The sequence below is a fragment of the Epinephelus moara genome, chromosome 24, assembly GCF_006386435.1.
Source record: "Epinephelus moara isolate mb chromosome 24, YSFRI_EMoa_1.0, whole genome shotgun sequence".
NCBI classification, from domain to species: domain Eukaryota; kingdom Metazoa; phylum Chordata; class Actinopteri; order Perciformes; family Serranidae; genus Epinephelus; species Epinephelus moara.
In genome coordinates this window covers 45963155-45983995 of record NC_065529.1, presented here as the reverse complement: position 1 = coordinate 45983995, position 20841 = coordinate 45963155, and the positions used below count along the sequence as shown (strand labels likewise).

At 41.9% G+C, this 20841-nt stretch overlaps 2 protein-coding genes across 19 annotated transcripts in view; both read left to right on the top strand.

The window, feature by feature from the left end:
- LOC126386830 (rano class II histocompatibility antigen, A beta chain-like) overlaps window positions 1-16729 on the top strand; it is a 42674-nt gene extending 25945 nt beyond the window's left edge. For 3 of the 18 annotated variants that reach the window (XM_050039434.1, XM_050039446.1, XM_050039451.1), the window contains exons 2-4: window positions 14210-14500; window positions 14775-15050; window positions 15386-16729. In XM_050039434.1, the coding sequence (XP_049895391.1) occupies window positions 14210-14500; window positions 14775-15050; window positions 15386-15507 (689 nt within the window). In that variant the 3' untranslated portion in view covers window positions 15508-16729. Of the gene's footprint in view, window positions 1-861; window positions 1102-1622; window positions 1914-2152; window positions 2429-2660; window positions 3649-5371; window positions 5663-6189; window positions 6466-10325; window positions 11316-14209; window positions 14501-14774; window positions 15051-15385 lie in introns of those variants that run through there. The other 15 variants (XM_050039431.1, XM_050039438.1, XM_050039447.1 and 12 more) reach the window with 10 other exon arrangements.
- Window positions 15962-20532, top strand: LOC126386835 (uncharacterized protein C20orf85 homolog). The gene is made up of 4 exons (XM_050039456.1): window positions 15962-16080; window positions 18875-18956; window positions 19174-19272; window positions 19362-20532. The coding sequence occupies exons 1-4, from the start codon at window positions 16022-16024 to the stop codon at window positions 19515-19517; spliced, it is 396 nt and encodes a 131-aa protein (XP_049895413.1). The 5' UTR covers window positions 15962-16021; the 3' UTR covers window positions 19518-20532.
- Window positions 20533-20841: the final 309 nt, after the last annotated feature.

Here is a 20841-nt window from a genome sequence, read left to right as displayed (position 1 = left end):
TAGATTGTTTTGTTTGTTGTTTTGGGCCACGCCCACCCTGAAGCTTATTGCTACCTTTCTTGTTGAGTGTTAAATAAATTATCTTTTGTTGGACTGCAGCTGTGTGGCATTGGTCGTCCTTGGGAGTGGAGAAAGAGGGGAGCATTCTTTCATGCTATCTACCGGTTCCCCTAGGCTGGTCGTAACAGCAGAAAGCAGGCTAGTAGAATTCACTAGAGCAGCACAGAGACGCTGTCACAGAAAACACCGGAAATTACACAACGCGCTTACCGCAATACGTCAGCACGTCAGCAGTGTGTGAGTCAGGAGTCAGGATGATTGGCCAGACTATGCAAAGGGTCAGTTGTGAGTCAGAATAGTCAGAGAAGCATGCTGGCTTACGTACTGCAAATCAGACCAGATGTAGTAGAACATCCTGGTATTTTTGACATACTTTATATGTATTGGGACATACTAAATGTTTTCCTGGCGTACTATATAGTATGGTAGTATGGGTACTGGAACACACAGTAGGTTTACCCTGTCTACACGTCAACACTGAAAACAGACTTAAATCTTCACCCTGGATGGAGTTTTACAAAAGATTTATTTTCAACAACCTAAAATGCAGCTTGTGTGTGATGTACCACATGGAAAAAACCATTTTCAAACCTTCCAGAGTGGACAAGGCGTTAAACTGACTTATCAGTGTCTTTATTTATTGTTGTGTTGTCTTTTCAATGATGATTGAATTGATTCACTGATCTCTGCTTTCGAATGAAAGAAAACTGAACTAAATTAACTGACAATAAGAAAAGAGGAAGAGAACGGTAGCTGGCAAACACATGACGCAACACAGTTGTGTCGTGTGTCTGTGAGGGGAATGACATTTAATTTTCTGGGTGGTGTTTGGTTTTATGTAATTTGTAGGAGAAAATGTTGGACTGCACAGTACTACAGGATCATGTTCAGTAGTTTCAGTAACTGTGGTCAAAAGGAAAGAATCACTCATGAACTGCACAGCACTGGTCGAGAATCCACAACACTCTGGTCTAACTGTCTTCAACATGAAATGTTTCACGTTCCTGCTGTTTCTGTATCTTTTCTCTCGGTCTGTGGTCGGTGAGTAATTCTACTGTTGTCCATTATTTGATGTTTTAGGGCCACACAGCATGTTGGGGTTAAGATATTTCAGCATACATATAAAACATTTCAGTGATCTGAATGAGGAACTTGAACTTCATAGTAGCTCTTTGTTCTGCTGGTGCGGTGCCCGTGGTCACAGACACACTAACAAAATTTGTCTTGGGTTGTCATTATTCTGACTGTTTTAAAGCCCATTTGCATTTTTTTAAGTCTGTTTTTAAATAATATTAGGTGCCCATAAAAACTTGGTGACAGGTTTTGCCTCGTGTAATCATTCCTTCTGTCTGTACAAAATATCATGGCAGTCCATTACAATAGTTACTGAGATGTTTTAGTCTGAATCAAAGTGGTGGGCCGACAGGAAGAACAATATCTTGTAATTGATAAGCAAAGTTTGTTCATGCCATCATTAATACTGATGGACCTACTGTATCTGCACATTAAAAACTATCATTTAGTATTAAGAAAAGAGTAAGTCTTGTGCCTTCTCCTTTCAGATTGTGCTGCTGATGGAAAGGGATACTTCATATTTACTGACAACAGGTGTGCCTGGTACACCAGAGAGCCGGAGCAGGTGGAGTATCTGATTGACTGGCATTTAAATAAAGAGTTTACGATGCAGTACAACAGCACAGTCGGGAACTGGACAGGCTTTACTCCAGCTGGATTAATCTTTGCATTGATGTATAATGAAAACATATATGATGTTAAGCAGAGGATATTGGAGAGGCAGGTGATATGTGTCGACAATACTGATTCGTTATTGAATGCAGTGGAGGAGAACATGGGTGAGTGATATGTGTGTCTCTTTAAATCATACACAAACAGAACTGCAAATATATAATTTTGTGGTTTAAGAGTAGCTGTGCTATTTCTTGATAAAATGCCAGGCTTGGCAAGCATGGTGGTACCAAACCTGGCAACCTCACTGTCACGACACCAAGATATAAAGTGCAGATCCATCCACCTTGTTGGCTCAAAGATGGCGGCCATCTTTCAGTAAAAACTCTTCACCTTCTGATTTCAGCTGAACCCAACATCACTCTTACAGAGACCACCACCTCCAGTCACGACACCATGCTGGTGTGCAGCGCTTACGATTTCTATCCCAAACATATCAGGGTGACATGGCACAGCAACGGACAGGAAGTGACTTCAGGCGTGACCTCAACCGAGGTGATGACAAATGGAGACTGGACCTACCATGTCCACTCTTTCCTGGAGTTCACACCTGGCCGACAGGACAGGGTCAGCTGTGTGGTGGAGCACATCAGCCTCAGGGAGCCCAAGATTTATGACTGGGGTGAGGATGGAGCTAAGATTTTATTTTTGATTGGATCAGATGAGCAAACTCAAAGGAACTCCTCAACCTGGACCCTATTCATCCAAGCTGAAAAATACCAGAGTTCCCCTTTAACTTGTTCTGGAACAATACAGCTTCCTTTTTATGATCAGTACAGCATTGTTTTGTCATTAACAGGCATTGTGTATTCTGCACATATATAACAGATTTTTCTCTCGTCATTTTGTTGCAGACTCTTCCTTTAATCAGTCCGAGAGGAGCTTCGTGATTGGTGGAGTTTGTGCTCTGCTGTTGGGAGCAGTGATTCTGTCCTCAGGACTGATCCACTATAGGAGGAGACGCTCTGTAATCTGATAGAACACCTGTTATATCAGCCAGTCCTTCTGGATATTTCCAACCTGGACCTAATTTTACTCTCATTGGAAAAATAATAAACCCATACAACTTTATTTACATCACACATTTTATACAAAAACATGCAACAGAATGTGAGGTGGAAGTGATTCAAGCAATATCACATCAGTGTCTTCTCTTTTCTATGAGTTGATGATCTCTGATCTTTCAAATGAAAGAAAACTTTAAAATAAACACTGACATTAAGAAAAGAAAGAAAGCTGACAAACTAAAACACAGTTGAATCAGGCGTCTGTGAGGGGCTTGAAAAAAAGGAGGAGAGGAGTCAGCTGAGGAATGATACTTTCGTTTTCTGGGCGGTGTTTAGTTTCAGCTTCATGTGAGAAGTCTGACATGTTTTCAGGATCCAAACTTTTTGAACTCGTTCATAAAAGTTGTGACTTACTATGAAATGACCAGAGTTTGTATTCACTGACACTCTGAACTCAACAAAGACTCTCTATGAATGCCTCAACAACACAATAAAAAAAGTTTTAATGAGTGGATGCTGTTGTAAAAACAAATGAAACACATTGATGCATTTATGAAGAATGTTTCAGAATGATGTTGTTGTAGATGTTTATAAAAATGAATTTTATTTTGCACATTAGTGGTTAATAAATGTCATTTTCTTGGAGAAAATGTTGGACTGCACAGTACTACAGGATCATGTTCAGTAGTTTCATTAACTGTGGTCAAAAGGAAAGAATCACTCATGAACTGCACAGCGCTGGTCGAGAATCCACAACACTCTGGTCTAACTGTCTTCAACATGAAATGTTTCACGTTCCTGCTGTTTCTGTATCTTTTCTCTCGGTCTGTGGTCGGTGAGTAATTCTACTGTTGTCCATTATTTGATGTTTTAGGGCCACACAGCATGTTGGGGTTAAAATATTGACATTGGTATCCCTGAAAGTCAAATGGTTTTAGATAGACGATGTGCATCCTGATTGTCTGAGGCAGTTTTTATACGCAGTTAANATTATTTGATGTTTTAGGGCCACACAGCATGTTGGGGTTAAAATATTGACATTGGTATCCCTGAAAGTCAAATGGTTTTAGATAGACGATGTGCATCCTGATTGTCTGAGGCAGTTTTTATACGCAGTTAACACAATGTGATAAACAGAATAATTACTTATGTTCTATAAAACTGACAGGACACAAGACAACTGCTATTCTGGTACAGGGGATATTTTAATAACGTTTATTTATCTCACACAAGACAAACACAAATATATTTTAAAATGTATCTTGGTAACTTTATCTGTGAAGTCTGTTTTGCTGCTAATACTTGTGTTCCTCTAATTATGAATAAAAATATAAATGTATCTGTGGTGCAGTGGTTGTGTTGTGGCTTGTCACCATTTTGGTGCTGTTTATCCCTTCATCCCTGCTGCAACATTACGGTTATAAAGTCACAAAAGTCATTTAGAAACTCTGGTAGAATAGTAGACGCCAGTGTCCTGGCAGATTCGAGACGTCTCATTTCCCCCTTTTCATCTTTGCATGCATTTCAGTGATCTGAATGAGGAAGTTAAAGTTCATAGCCAGTGGGGGGGGCTTGACTATTAATTGGATGTGCTAAGGAGTTGTGGATATAGCCTACCAATATAAGCACACAGAGTCCAAATCAACAAAAAAAACCATGCACATTGTGGAATTAGAGGGACCACCAACAACAACCATTTTTGAACAACACATTTTTATTTTAGTTTTGCTGGGCTCCACAGTCATCCAGGCAACCCTGGATATAGCAGCACCTGAGAGAGAGAGAGAGATTTCACGGGCCATAATACACACAATGAGCAATACAAAAGAACGACAGCTCACTGTCCATAACAGCACCCAGTGACACAGTCCTTGGTCCTGAAACGGCTCTCACTAACGCAACACAGCAACACTATCGACTATGCCCGAGTATAATAAAAATAATCCCTGTACTGCGCCTATGGCAGGCTAATATATTGTTACTCACCACTAGACGTCTTTACAGTAGAAAGTGCGTCTGTTATTGTTATTGCTGGCAAAGGCAGCGATGATTTTATCTGCGTCCAGATCTTTGGTCCTCCTGGTGTTTATGGTCAAGTATGCCAGGTTATTGTTGCACGTATAGCTACTCCTCAGGTATGTCTTCAAAGGCCGGAGGCGAGAGGTGTTGTGCTCGGGCAGGACCTACGGTAAATAATGTATTATTAGGCACCCCATAATACATTATTTACGGTATGTTCGCTAATTGATGCATTAGCCTATTCATAGATAGCCTATTAATAATATGACCACCAGATAATGTCATACAATAGAACAAAAACAAAATCAATTTTATAAGCATGTCTTGGGGGTGCTACGGGCTTCTTTGGGGGTGCTCTGCTGGTGCTTGTGGTCACAAAGACACATTAATAAAAACAATATCAGGTGCCCTTAAAAACTTGGAGGCAGGTTTTGTGGGCCGACAGGAAGAACAACATCTTGCCAATATCTTGTAATCTGATAGGTAAGCAAAGTTTGTTCATGCCATCATTCAGTAAGTCTTGTGCCTTCTCCTTTCAGATTGTGCTGCTGATGGAAAGGGATACTTCATATTCATTGACAACTGGTGTGCCTGGTACACCAGAGAGCCGGAGCAGGTGGAGTTTCTGATCGACTGGTATTTTAATGAACAGTTTACGATGCGGTACAACAGCACAGTCGGGAACTGGACAGGCTTTACTCCAGCTGGATTAATCTTTGCATCGATGTATAATGAAAACATATATGAAGTTAAGCAGAAGATATTGGAGAGGCAGCTGATATGTGTCGACAATACTGATTTGTTATTTACTGGAATGGATTTGAACATGGGTGAGTGATATGTGTGTCTCTTTAAATCATACACAAACAGAACTGCAAAAACATCATCTCGTGGTTTAAGAGTAGCTGTGCTATTTCTTGATAAAATGCCAGGCTTGACAAGCATGGTGGTACCAAACCTGGCGACCTCACTGTTATGACACCAAGATATAAAGTGCAGATCCATCCACCTTTTCAATTTGTACATTAAAATCTGAGTGAAAATGCACTTTTTTTTTTTTTTAGAAATCTTTAAATATCTCAAAAAAGTTCACATGCTCTGTTTGCCACAGAGCTTTTCTGCAGTAATCCAAAAGCCAGAGGAAAAATCCCATTGGCTTTTGGCGAGGGAACCAGGGCAACACTAAATTCCACCATGACCTACAGGAAAGGGTCATCCCAGTTACTCAGTTGTTAAATACTGATGAAACATGTCAGAAATGTTCAAAGTAAACACTCCTCAAACAGTAGACACACATGCTGTTGACTCAAAGATGGCGGCCATCTTTCAGTAAAAACTCTTCACCTTCTGATTTCAGCTGAACCCAACATCACTCTTACAGAGATCACCACCTCCAGTCACGACACCATGCTGGTGTGCAGCGCTTACGATTTCTACCCCAAACATATCAGGGTGACATGGCACCGCAACGGACAGGAAGTGACTTCAGGCGTGACTTTAACCGATGTGATGACTAACGGAGACGGCAGCTACCATGTCCACTCTTTCCTGGAGTTCACACCTGGCCGACAGGACAGGGTCAGCTGTGTGGTGGAGCACATCAGCCTCAGGGAGCCCAAGATTTATGACTGGGGTGAGGATGGAGCTAAGATTTTATTTTTGATTGGATCAGATGAGCAAACTCAAAGGAACTCCTCAACCTGGACCCTATTTCCCCATGTTTTTGTGTCTCAGGGACTCATGGGAACAACAGTTTTTGAAATTGGTCCAGTATTGGGAGAGAGCACTGCAGCTGTGAAACAGGCTGCAGTGTAACCAATTGACCTATGGCTAAGCCACGCCGCCTCCACTCACTCAGACAAAATATCAACATTCAGTGACCGGCGCTATGGCAGGTGTCACAGTACACGGCATTTCGCAGGAGGCAGTTGATGATTTTTGGAGACATAACAATCAGATGTCATTGAGAAGTAACCAAAAGGGCCTAAACTACGCATTGGAGGGATATATTCATCATTTTATTGTTGAGAAGGTCGATGAAAAGCTTAAATTACAAGCCAAAATTTACAGGTCACAGTGTACGCTTGTGAACCGCATCTGGTTGCCGTCACCATCAAAGACAACAAGTTAAAGTGCCACTGAAGTTAAGGTTTTTGGCTCAGAATATGAGAAAAGGATAACGGCCTTTTTACCATCTTTACCAAGAGTGTCTCTCCGTTAGTTTGGTGCTACAGTATTTACACTGAATCATTCAGCATAACGTTTGCCAACCTTTGTTATCTCTGCCATTACAGATAAGTTAATGAAGCTAAGCTCCAGAAGTTAACGTTAGCTTAACTAGAGCCCTTTGGACAACAGCTAACAATGATGTACGATCACCAAAGTACAAAACTAGAACAAAATAGGCTAATGAACTCCCAGCAAACAAGGTGACATGATGAACAACGCAGCTAGGAGCTAACGTTAGGCTAACTTTAGCTAACGTTAGCTAGAGATGTTAAAGATAACTTTATATTTCTTTCCAGCAAAGTGACAATATGTTGCCTCAAACACAATGTTGACTTACCTTAGAACAGATGTAGACATCATTGTTAATCTTATTCACACTGAGTTGATGTTGTGGTCTAACGTTACCACACAACTTTATCCAAAGGAGACACTTTTCTCGGTTGAGATGTGGTTTATTAAAGTGTAAAAAATACACCTGGTCGCCCAGCCTCTCAGGATACCTTGTGTCGGAGTTGCATGTACCCCATGCACACTGTTTGACCATTTCTAAACTTCAAATCTCTGAAAAAGCTCATAAAACCAAACAAAACTGACTTTTTGTAATGCATTTCAATGGACGTCCAGGCAGAGAATGTCCAAGTGTATGGGAATGGCTATACGCACTGTGATTGGCTCATTGCGTTTGTGGGCAGGGCTTAGCCATAGGTCAATTGGGTTAGGTACACTCCGTCTATTTACCTCCATTACAGGTGCTTGTTTCTTGCTACTGACAGGCTCAGATCGTTGTTATAAGTCTCTTACAGCATAACCAACATATTCTCACTCCAACCTTGTCACATATCTACGTTTGATCAAAGACTTTTCATCTACATACAACGTGCAAGGTACCCTGGGTGTGTTGGTTGTTGACGTTCTGGGACATTGTGTCAAGTTCTGCCTGTTACATGCATTGTCTTCTTTGAAAATACACTCTTTAAACACTGCAAATCTACTTTATTTTTTTCAACAACAGGGTTTAGACAACAAAAGCCTGTGGTTGGGTGAAGGCAAAAAGAACACGGTTTGGCTTCATAATCTTGCGGGGCGGGAACACTGGCCTTGCAGGTGAAAATCAGTGTTGGGAAGAAAAAATGAACTTCAGGCACTCACGCGGTTAAGCATGAATTAAGTTAAAAAAGCCTTTATTTAAAAACATTTTACATTTAAACACCGACTGGTTTCGACCCTAAGGTCTTCATCAGGGTGTAAAAGAAAAGTCGGTGTTTGTTGGACCCATCTATCACATCTCCCGCCCACCCTACTTGGACTTTCACTGCCTTAACTTCCGTTCTTGTCCCGCCGTGTTTTCCCCTGATGCCACCGGCTACCATTTAACCATAACAGCAACTAGCTGCATGTCATGCCGACATTAAAGGTTGGTTTTGTTGTCTAACACCACAAGTCACTGCACAAGTGCCAGATTTCACTCTGCTCACAGGTGTTATAAATATAAATACAACCATTAATTAACCAACTGTCACACTCACTACATTGACGCAAACTGACACTATAGCGTTACACCAAGAAGATGGATATTTTCCCCAAAATGACATTTGAATTAAATTATGAGTGGTCGTCAGGAGAGGACGAGGAAAAGGAAAGCCAGGACTCTTCTATGCAGACCTCCAGGTGTGTTTGTGTAACATCAGCCGAGCTCGACAAACTGGAGAGGAGCAAAAATTAAGCGAACACGGTCAGGAATTATCAATGATCATCTGATGAGGTACTGATGAGGATGAGGGAGAGTGGAAGCTGAATCCGGCCGTGCCAACATCCAGGTTTGCCAACGTTTCATCAGCCGAACTGGACGAAGTTACACAGTTGCAGATCAATGTAAATACAAAGTAGCTTGTGAGTTCCTGGCATGTGTGCTGCGTTGCCTGGCAACGGACTGGGGGAAATGTTTGTTTTCGCGGAGCTACATAACATACTTAAATAATTTATTTCATCACCTTTTGTTAACATTTCCTTAATCAGCATTGCTGTTTAAGCTGTTGTTGAACTGTTGTATAAAAGCAATATCACACTCGAGGTCGTGATGTTGTAGGCTACTGTATATCGTCACGGCTGTAATTGTCTGCGGCCTCGTGCCTATGACCGAATCACAGCTGTGATGATACACAGTACAACATCACTTGTGATATTGCTTAAATATAGTCACTCTAGTGTTTACTTAATTTTCCATTTTCCTTGCTTCTGTTTTTCCTCTTCTTCTGTTTTGAATCTCATTCTCGCTCAACTTCCTGATGGGTCCTAGCGCCTCGTGGGGCGGGTACAGCTGACAATTCAGCCAATCGTGCTCATTGTTCAGAGACAAACGTCACCCGTATCTCATGCTAAGGAAAGTGCGATTGGCTGGAAACATGTCACATGGGAACAGATGCCTTCAGGGCTCACAAAAAAACTCCGGCATACTGATTCCAACCACACATTCATAAAATGGTCAAATTATCGTACATTTGGCCTTTTTTGGGATTATTGATCGTACAGAGGGCCAAATTATCGTAAAAATACGATAATTATCGTACACCTGGCAACGCTGTTCCAGCTGCAGCACGCAACACATCACACTCTGAAAACCACTCCCATCAGAGAGGGAAACAAATGGCACCACAATAGGCAACACAGGGGCTGAAATGCCAACAAAATACCAGTATTAGCTAAAAACATTAGATTTCAGCAGGATTATTCTAGCACCCTTTGTCTTCCAGAGAGAAAAAGATATATTGAAAATCTCAATATTGTTCGTCTGTCTCAGTGTCCCATCTCCTTACCTTGCTCATTTCAATCAAAGGTTTATCTGTTTAGCAGCTTATAAATGTTTACTTCTGGGGTCTTTACCCTTTTAGTATTGCATCCCACCACACAGCAGCTTTTCGGCATGTTTCTGTTGTTGCCAGCAGACGTAAGGGACAAGGAGGCACCTTCACACAATACACAGTCAATGAGGAGTGAGGAGTTGTTTTCCCCTCCGGTGGGGACAGGACTTTACTGCGTTCTTTCTCTTCACTGGATCAATTTAAAAGATGTTGTTCCCATGAGTCACTTAGACACAAAAACATGGGAAAATATTGTCCAAGTTAAAAAATACCGGAGTTCCCCTTTAACTTGTTCTGGAACAATACTGCGTCCTTTTTATGTTCAGTACAGCATTGTTTTGTCATTAACAGGCATTGTGTATTCTGCACATATATAACAGATTTTTCTCTTGTCATTTTGTTGCAGACTCTTCCTTTAATCAGTCTGAGAGGAGCTTCGTGATTGGTGGAGTTTGTGCTCTGCTGTTGGGAGCAGTGATTCTGTCCTCAGGACTGATCCACTATAGGAGGAGATGCTCTGTAATCTGATAGAACACCTGTTATATCAGCCAGTCCTTCTGGATATTTCCAACCTGGACCTAATTTTACTCTCATTGGAAAAATAATAAACCCATACAACTTTATTTATATCACACATTTTATACAAAAACATGCAACAGAATGTGAGGTGGAAGTGATTCAAGCAGTCTCACATCAGCGGCTTCTCTTTTCTATGAGTTGATGATTTCTGATCTTTCAAATGAAAGAAAACTTTAAAATAAACACTGACATTAAGAAAAGAGAAAGAAAGCTGACAAACTAACACACAGTTGAATCAGGCGTCTGTGAGGGGCTTGAAAAAAAGGAGGAGAGGAGTCAGCTGAGGAATGTTACTTTCGTTTTCTGGGCGGTGTTTAGTTTCAGCTTCATGTGAGAAGTCTGACATGTTTTCAGGATCCAAACTTTTTGAACTCGTTCATAAAAGTTGTGACTTACTATGAAATGACCAGAGTTTGTATTCACTGACACTCTGAACTCAACAAAGACTCTCTATGAATGCCTCAACAACACAATAAAAAAAGTTTTAATGAGTGGATGCTGTTGTAAAAACAAATGAAACACATTGATGCATTTATGAAGAATGTTTCAGAATGATGTTGTTGTTGATGTTTATAAAAATGCATTTCATATTGCACATTAGTGGTTAATAAATGTCATTTTTTTGGAGAAAATGTTGGACTGCACAGTACTACAGGATCATGTTCAGTAGTTTCAGTAACTGTGGTCAAAAGGAAAGAATCGCTCATGAACTGCACAGCGCTGGTCGAGAATCCACAACACTCTGGTCTAACTGTCTTCAACATGAAATGTTTCACGTTCCTGCTGTTTCTGTATCTTTTCTCTCGGTCTCTGGTCGGTGAGTAATTCTACTGTTGTTCATTATTTGATGTTTTAGGGCCACACAGCATGTTGGGGTTAAAATACTGACATTGGTATCCCTGAAAGTCAAATGGTTTTAGATAAAAGCTGTACAAAATGTTTGAGGCAGTCTACAATGTTGGAAATATAAATAAGTGCATCATTCTATACTGGTATAGTTTTGAGGTACTTGTCCTTAATGTCCTTGATGCATTATTATAGGTTTAACTACCAAGAGTCTGTAAAGTAGTTTGAATAAGCTCCACTTCAGCCAGCACTGAGTTGTTATACATTGAGTGCATTTTGCTGCTAATACTTGTGTTCCTCTAATTATGAATAAAAATATAAATGTATCTGTGGTGCAGACGTTGTGTTGTGGCTTGCCACCATTTTGGTGCTGTTTATCCCTTCATCCCTGCTGCAGCATTACGGTTATAAAGTCACAAAAGTCATTTATTAACTCTAGTAGAATAGTAGACGTTGTCAATGTCCTCGCACATTTGAGGTGTTTAATTTCCCCTTTTTTATTTTTGTGTGCATTTCAGTGATCAGAATGAGGAACTTGAACTTCATAGCAGCTTTTTACTTCGCTGGTGTGGTGCTTGTGGTCACAGAGACACATCAATCAAACTTGTCTTTAGTTGGGTAAATCACTGTGAGTTGTCATTACACTGACTGTTTTAAGCTAGGGCTGCCCCCGACTAAGAATTTTCCTAGTCGACCAATAATCGTCATTTAGGGCCATTTGTCGACTAGTCGCCTGCATGTTTATGATATTAAGGTAATTATTAAATGATATATTTTGGGCGGGGCAACACAATGGTTTGAGTTGAAGGTGTGAGAAAGAATAGTATCAGTAACATTGTTAACACTGTGCTACATTACAGAGAAATACAAAACCGTACTAATGAACCTTCATTAATATAGGCCTATATTTTATCTACAAGTGCACGTCACACACTGAGCGAGCCGCCTGTTAATGACGCTGTGGGCTAATGGGCATGTAGCTACTTCCATGTTTCACATGATACGTCATGTTTGTAGTCGACCAATGAAGATGAGTTTACATATCACCTTGGGTTCATCCTTCACCTTCTCAAAATGATCCCACACTTTGGATTTCCTGCCCGACATGTTATTAACTAGCCTGTGGAATAACTGCAGGTACCAGCCCTGGAAATTAGAGGTCGTACACATGTCGCGTCTTAAACCGCCTGGAAAACACGAGGTCAGGCACTGGACGCTACTCTTGTGCCTTTTTTTGTGCCAGCTTTCAAGAGCGTGGTGAGAGGTTGCTTCTGAGGTTGCTAAGCAACCTTAACAAGCATCATATAGCCTATTTACCTGAAATCCTGAGTGCAGAGCTGATCTTCTTCCAGGAGCTGTTTATAAGTGTGTCGGCCTATTGTCTGTGGGACAGATGTAAAGCTCTGGGTAGCTCTGCACTAACATGATCAACTTTTCCGTATTTATCAGACTGAATATTTACAGAAGAAGGGAAAGATATCTGTCGGCTGTGATTGGTTTGTAATGTGAGTCCTGTCTGACTGCTGGGCGTGGCCTCTTCCTGTGTCTGTCCTTTCAAATTAAATTAAATTAACCAATGACCAATGAAGTCTTGCCGACTAATGACCTTTCTGGTCGACTAACATTTGGTCGACTGTTCGGGGGCAGCCCTATTTAAAGCACATGTTTACATTTTTTTAAAGTCTGTCTTAAAACAATAGAAAAAGAATAAGAAGATATACTTTATTAATCCCTGAGGGGAAATTCTTTTTTTTTCACTCTGTTGTCATACACACACAGGCCCGTAATACACAAACATGTGCAAACAGGACCTATACATGCATTAAATGGAGAGATGTCAGAGTGAGGGGCTGCCTCATACAGGCACCCCAAGCAGTTGGGGGTTCGGTACTTTGCTCCAAGGCACCTCCACAGTGCCCAGGAGGCAAACTGGCACCTCTCCATCTACCAGTCCACACTATCGGGTGCCCTTAAAAACTCAGAGACAGGTTTCACCTGATGCAATTCGCTCTGTACGAAATATCATGGCAGTCCATTACAATACCACTGAAGCAAAGTTTGTGCATGCAATACTGATGGACCAAAACTGTCACAGTGTGCACAAAGACTTTCCAGCATGTGTTCCCAGACTGCTTTCTTGTTGTCAACCTTGCCTTTCACTGACTCTCCTGCTTCGTCTGCTCCCTGGTAAACCACTTAGCCTTCTGTCCCTGACTAAGAGCTCTGCTTCCGTGTTCCTGGTTTCTGTTTGACTCTTCCCCATCGCTGTGTGGAGAAACTGCCAGTCAGCTCTCCGTTGTGTTTATGTACGTGTTCTGCAGCCTGTGATTTCCTGTGCTGTGGATTACCTCGCCGTGTGGCTGCACATTCTGCTTTTGTCTGTGCACTGCGGGATCCACTCATTACTGCTGGTTCGTCTACTCTTTGCTGGATCTGACCAACATACAGTCGGCTCCTCACAGGTGTGTTGGCTTTTCTTAAGTGTTCACCGGTTATTGGATCCTCTGCTCGTCTGACTTCGCCTCCTGTCTGCTCCGTCACGGTACTGTTGTACACATTTGAGCTTTTTGCTTTTTGTGTGCATCCAGTGGACACCAGTGACTCACCTGCTCTATGCTTTGGTGTGCTACGCCAAGTGCTTAGTACTGAACCTGTGTCTCGGAAGGCTCCGAGCCAAGAAATTGACTCTCACTGTTGTTTCACCTGCCCGCTCACTCTGTGTTTGACGAGCAAAACATTTAAGGACATTACAAACTTTCCTTGTCTGCCTGTGGGGCTACAATTGGGTTCTTACCATACCCGCGACAAAAACTATCATTATTTAGTGTTTAAGAAAAGAGTAAGTCTTGTGCCTTCTCCTTTCAGATTGTGCTGCTGATGGAAATGGATACTTTATGTACGCCGACTTCTGGTGTGCCTGGTCCTCTGCAGAGCCAGAGCAGGTGGAATATCTGATCGACTGGTATTTTAATGAAGAGTTTACGATGCGGTACAACAGCACAGTCGGGAACTGGACAGGCTTTACTCCAGCTGGATTAATCTCTGCATTGAAGTTTAATGAAGACAAGCACGACGTTCTGCAGAGGAAATTGGAGAGACAGCTGATATGTGTCAACCATATTGGTTTGTTAATGAATGCAACCGAGGAGAACATGGGTGAGTGATATGTGTGTCTCTTTAAATCATACACAAACAGAACTGCAAATATATAATTTTGTGGTTTAAGAGTAGCTGTGCTATTTCTTGATAAAATGCCAGGCTTGACAAGCATGGTGGTACCAAACCTGGCAACCTCACTGTTATGACACAGTCACTATTCACCAAGATATAAAGTGCAGATCCATCCACCTTCTTTTACACAGATTTTCAATTTTTGCATTAAAATCTGAGTGAAAATACATTAAAGAAATATTTTTGATTTTGATTTCAGCTGAACCCAACATCACTCTTACAGAGATCACCACCTCCAGTCACGGCACCATGCTGGTGTGCAGCGCTTACGATTTCTACCCCAAACATATCAGGGTGACATGGCACCGCAACGGACAGGAAGTGACTTCAGGCGTGACTTTAACCGAGGTGATGACAAACGGAGACTGGACCTACCAGGTCCACTCTTTCCTGGAGTTCACACCTGGCCGACAGGACAGGGTCAGCTGTGTGGTGGAGCACATCAGCCTCAGGGAGCCCAAGATTTCTGACTGGGGTGAGGATGGAGCTAAGATTTTATTTTTGATTGGATCAGATGAGCAAACTCAAAGGAACTCCTCAACCTGGACCCTATTTCCCCATGTTTTTGTGTCTCAGGGACTCATGGGAACAACAGGTTTGACGTGATTTCTTTTTACTGGACCAATTTGAAAAATTGTTGCTCACATGAGTCAGTAAGACACAAAAACATGAGAAAATAGGGTCCAAACTGAAAAATGACAGAGTTCCCCTTTAACTTGTTCTGGAACAATACAGCGTCCTTTATATGATCGGTACGTTCATTGTGCATTCTGTAAAACAGATTTTTCCCTTGTCATTTTTTTTTTACAGACTCTTCCTTTAATCAGTCCGAGAGGAGCTTCGTGATTGGTGGAGTTTGTGCTCTGCTGTTGGGAGCAGTGATTCTGTCCTCAGGACTGATCCACTATAGGAGGAGACGCTCTGTAATCTGATAGAAAACCTGTTAAATCAGCCAGTCCTTCTGGATATTTCCAACCTGGACCTAATTTTCCTTTAATCAGGAAAATAAAAAACCCATACAACTTTATTTACATTGCACATTTCCCACAAAAACTTGCAACGGAATGTGAGGTGAGAGTGATTCAAGCAATATCATAATTTAGATGAATTTTACAGGATGTGTACATTAAAATAAAGTCTGTCTTCAGTGTAGTTTTCGCTGACGTCCAGATATTCAGTCAGGACCGAACCAGTGTGGCTGCAAAACTCCCATTTTGAGCTCCCAGCCATGCACCCTCCAGTGGTTTCATCCCACTGTTGCCACGGCTACACACACAGGACAGAGAGAAGAGATAAATGTGTCAGGGAACTCCGTCTCCCTGGCAACGGTAAACAGGTCTGTCAGTGTGACTTACACACAGGTGAAACATTAGCCTGGCCGAGAGAAAGAAGCCACACATACTGACACACACACTCACACACACACACACACACTGGTTAGGACAGATGGCGGCTTCACAGCGAACATCTGAGCCCATCAATTTTGTGCATCAGGATGAAATCTGGTAAATCTTCTAACTTGTTTCAGCACTGTGCATCATTAGTGTTTTTATTCAAATTATTCTTGATGAAAATGGTGAAGTGTATTGATGTAGCATTGGTGGCTAGATGTTTAAAATTCTGAATCTTTGTCTTGTTTTAAAACATCAGCTGTTTCTTCCTGTTTGCTGTTGTGAAAGACTATTATCATTTTTACTATTATTATTAATACTGAGAGTATTGTTATCATGTTTTACTCTCTCTTCTTGTTTCTTTTTTCCTCTCAGTCTTCATTGTGTCTCTCCCTGGGTATGAAATGTGTTATATAACAAATACAGATTGCCATACTTATATAACGAGAAAGGTTTTGGGGTTTAATTAGATTTGGTCTGTCATTCTAATAATAAGCATAATAAGCATAACTTGTTTTAATGAGATACGTCTGTTTTTGTAATAAGACATTTTTAAGATGAAATGATAAGCTATAACAAGTGCCTAAAAATGTCAATAATTAATATGTAGCTCTAACGAGAAATATGTGTCATTACAGCTTTAAAAATGATCTTGTTAAAATGTGAAAAGTTTCTCTTTAATTTAGGAAAATTACGTCTTCATGATGAGCAACTCCAAATATGTTTTTGTCGTGGTTGTAGCAATAAACTGTCACATCAGCTTGCTTCATCTATGTTTCCCAGTTCTTCCTGAAATTAAGGTTTTGTGTTCATACTCTCTGTAAATGTGAAGGCCACTTTGTTGTAGCAAAGAGAAGCCATTTATTATTTTGTCACCATACATTAGTATGAGTGCTGCTTATGCTTTCTATGGATTTCTTTTCCCTCTCAGTGCTCTGTGAAGCAGGATGTCCATAGATGTGAATAACACTTAGGGTGCTTTCACACCTGCCCTGTTTGGTTCGGTTCAATCGAACCATTTGCATCCTAAGTGCGGTTCATTTGGGCAGGTGTGAACACAGCAATCACTCAGGTGTGCACCATAACAACCAAACCGAGACCTTCTTGAAGAGGTCATCAGCTTTGTAAAAAAAACACACTTTATTTTGAAAGACAGTGAATTTCCGGCACAGAGCTGTTATTTTGAAGAGCAGTTTTCTACTGTTGCGTCGTCTCACGTCGCCTCACGTCGCCCTGTGTCAGTTGCACTTGAACACACTACAAAGACTACATCCGACGGCCAACTAGCACGTACGTTCTGTGCTTGCTTGAGAGGAAATAACTCAAAAAGGGAAACCGGAAGTCCGAGGAATGCATGAGATAAACAAAGTAGCGGTTGCTTACCGCTGTTATAAACCAAAAAGAAGAAGAAGAAAAAGTTTTGTCAAAGAGAGTGGTACATCCTGTCAGCCAAAGGGTTTCCTATCTGTGCAGCCGAGCACCGCAGCACCTCCACGGACTATTACATCCAGACGGTCCTGGTGGTTTCTCCGCAGGCTCCACTTCACTCAGCTGCCCGACAAACCCGCTGCTTCTTCCCACTTTAACCTGAATAACAAACCAGGGCTCGGTGCTCCGGTTGGATCCAAACGGAGAGCCAGGGCTAGCTGGGAGGCTAGCTGAGGCCAACTGGCTGTGCTTTCCTCCGGTCATGCTGCGGAGCCTGAGGAGGAAGCACCGGTTAGCCCCGGTTTCACTACAGGCAGATTCACTCGCTACAGGGGCGAGGGAATAAAACCTGAACAGCCAATCAGAGTGATCTCTCTCACCGACAAGCTCCGCTGCCGATTCAACATGCTCAATAGGCTGAAAAGCCGCCGACAGGGGTCTGACTAGTGCCAACGGTGCGGGACACACCGCAAAAACTAGGGCGACAGACGCTCACTGACGGCCAGACATTGGCTAATGGCCGACCGTCGGCCTGGTGTGTCAGCACCTTTAGTGACCACTGGACTGCTACATGACAGAGACAGCAAACTAGCTTGATGACATGGCCAAGTGCAAGTATGATGCTGAGTATATTAAACTGTGTGGACCTTGAACGAATGACAAAGGACACATTCACACTGTCCACTTTAAATAAACCCTGGTCCACTTCCACGGATAGTTTGGTTCGTTTGGAGTGGTGTGAACGCTCATTCGAACTCTGGTGTGGACCAAACGAGGGAACTCTGGTCCGCTTGAAAACTGGGGGTCTCGGTTCACTTACAAGTGAACCCTGGTGCGGTTAGCTTACAGTGGGAAATGCAAACGGACTATCCAGTGAACCAAAGAGAGGAAGTGACGTAGAGCGCAGTGCATTCAGGGTAGAAAAAAAACAAAGACGCAGAGGTAAAAAAAAGAAAAGGTTGGAAAATGTCTCGTGGGCAGACGTGGAGTAGTGAGGAGGTGCAGGCGCTTATTGGTATATGGTCAGAGGACTATATATCGCTGGTTAGTTGGATGGATTTCCGTTTTCGGTCCTGGCCAATCGATGAGCCAGGTTTTCTTCTTCCTCATGCTTTTTTTCTTCCTGGTCAGTGGTCGTTTCGGGCAATACCGCCCCCAAACGGGCAGCTGTTGTAACTGCGTGACGTTGTCCAGGCGGTTTGGTCCGCTTTAAAAAGTGCAGTGTGAAAGTGAACTGAACCAAATGAAGGTGTGAAATTTTTCGGCATTACCCGCCCAATCGAACCGAGTCCCCGGACTATCCTGGTGTGAATGCACCCTAAGGAGAAATGTGGACACCGTGACTGGACCAATTGGGAACCACAGAACTCAATGATAATAAAGCTGTTATTTTAAGGTAAAAAAAAAAGGTTGCATAATGTTGCTTTAAACTTATACTGTGTGTGTGTGTGTGTGTGTGTGTGTGTGTGTGTGTGTGTAGGAAAGCACATGTAAAAGTTGAGAAGGATTCGGCTGAAGTCTGGCCCAACAAGTGGGGCTTCCTGACCGAGGTGTACAAGGAGGTACACACACACACACACACACACACACACACACACACACACAGAGTTTACCACTCTGTAACCAGTCACACACTGCCCTCTACTGTTGAAAAAGTGCCACAGCAAGTGTATTACAGGCAAGACACCAAATTGCACATACTGACACAGATATCGTTTCAAGTCTTTGCATTCACACATTAGTGGACAGTACTCAAGGTGTATGTTCTATGTATTGCAGTACGAGGGGGAGAGTGTGAAGCTGAAGGAGGAGGTCCGAGTCGAGCCTCCTCATCACCTGGCATCTGGACCTGCGACCACTCCTGATAAATCCATCCATGTATGATATCCATCTGTCTGTCTGTTGTACATCCATCCTTCCATCCTTCCATCTCAATCTTTCACACCACGTTTGTATCCCCCCCCCAGGTCGGCCCCTCTCCTCCGGTTCCTCAGACAACTCAGGCCCTGATTGGCTGGCGTTCGGCTCACTCACATCTTCAACTTGAAAAGCACGTCACGATGCATCATGGGAGGCGTAGTTTTCTGAAGGAGCTGGGCTGGCCTTTCGACGCCTGCAGCTGAGTGGAAGCCACCGCTCTGTGTTGTCTCGGCTGATCACTGACTCAGTGAGCTACGACAATGTAGCATCAACTAAAGACAGACATAAAATCAATCCTGAGAATACACGTTCCAATAAAGCTTTCCAGATGTGGAATGTTCTCAAAATGGTCTTTTATGTCCTTCTATAACTCTTGTTCTTCACTATCCTCCTGAGACCCTGTGTCGTCACATTACGACATCACATTTTGGGTCTACTTGACCTTATACTTTATTCTACTATACTTACACCTGTTGTCCTCGTTCGTAGACACTTTTGTGCCATCTAGTGGTAGTAAGAGCACAATACACCAATTCACATAGAAATAAGTTGGCAGCCATCTCTACTGAGTCAGTCTGCAGCTGATCCTGACACAAAAGCTATGGTTGAAACTTGTTTATTTATGATTAATAATGTTTGTAGTTTGACATGGCAACAGTAACAAGATAAGACGCTGTTAATTAGGAAGTAGTAGTAGGTGTGGTTCATTACAGGTGATCCTTACAGCACCCATCACACCTTTACCGAAAGGTTGGCTGGCCACATTTGGCTGTGCAGCGAGAGCAGCATTGGTATTTGTTTATTTATAAAGCTTTGATACAGATGCTTCCACCCTATATTTCATCACTCTTAACTCTGTCCTCACATAATTATGGTACTCGTTCACAGAACAAGTTGTTGTTTCACACTCCTTTAATCAGAACTGAACCAGGAAGAATGTCATTCTTTTACAGTGCTCCTTATACTTGGAATAATCTGCCGCCCTTATGGCAGTTTAAGTGCCTTATTTCAGATCTTGTTTTAATTGAGTGTAAAAGTTTTTAACTATACATCTACACCTTAGCATGTTTATCACCCTGTATTTCTACTTGTAGAGCACATTTATTGCTGTTGTTGTTTTGTATGATTTCATTTTTGTTTTAATTGATATGCATGGTTGTTCTTTGTTTTCCTATTAATTGTTTTAATGTCATTCTCGGCATCATTGAAATGAGGGTCTCACTCCACTGATTTCCCAAGTCTTAAATAAAAGGTTTGAACCAGTCCTACTGCTACTAATAATAATTATTATTATTATCATAATAATAGTAATATTAATAACAGTTTAATGCAATTTATGTAGCCTACATAATAATAACAACATGTTAATAATCTTACTATATCTTACTATATAATGACGAAAACTCTGTGTGTGTGTCTGTTCCACGTTTGTCTCCTCACTGACTTGGTCAATCCATGTGAAATTTGGCACAGTGGTAGAGGGTCATGGGAGGATGCCAATGAAGCAATATTACATCAATTGGCCAA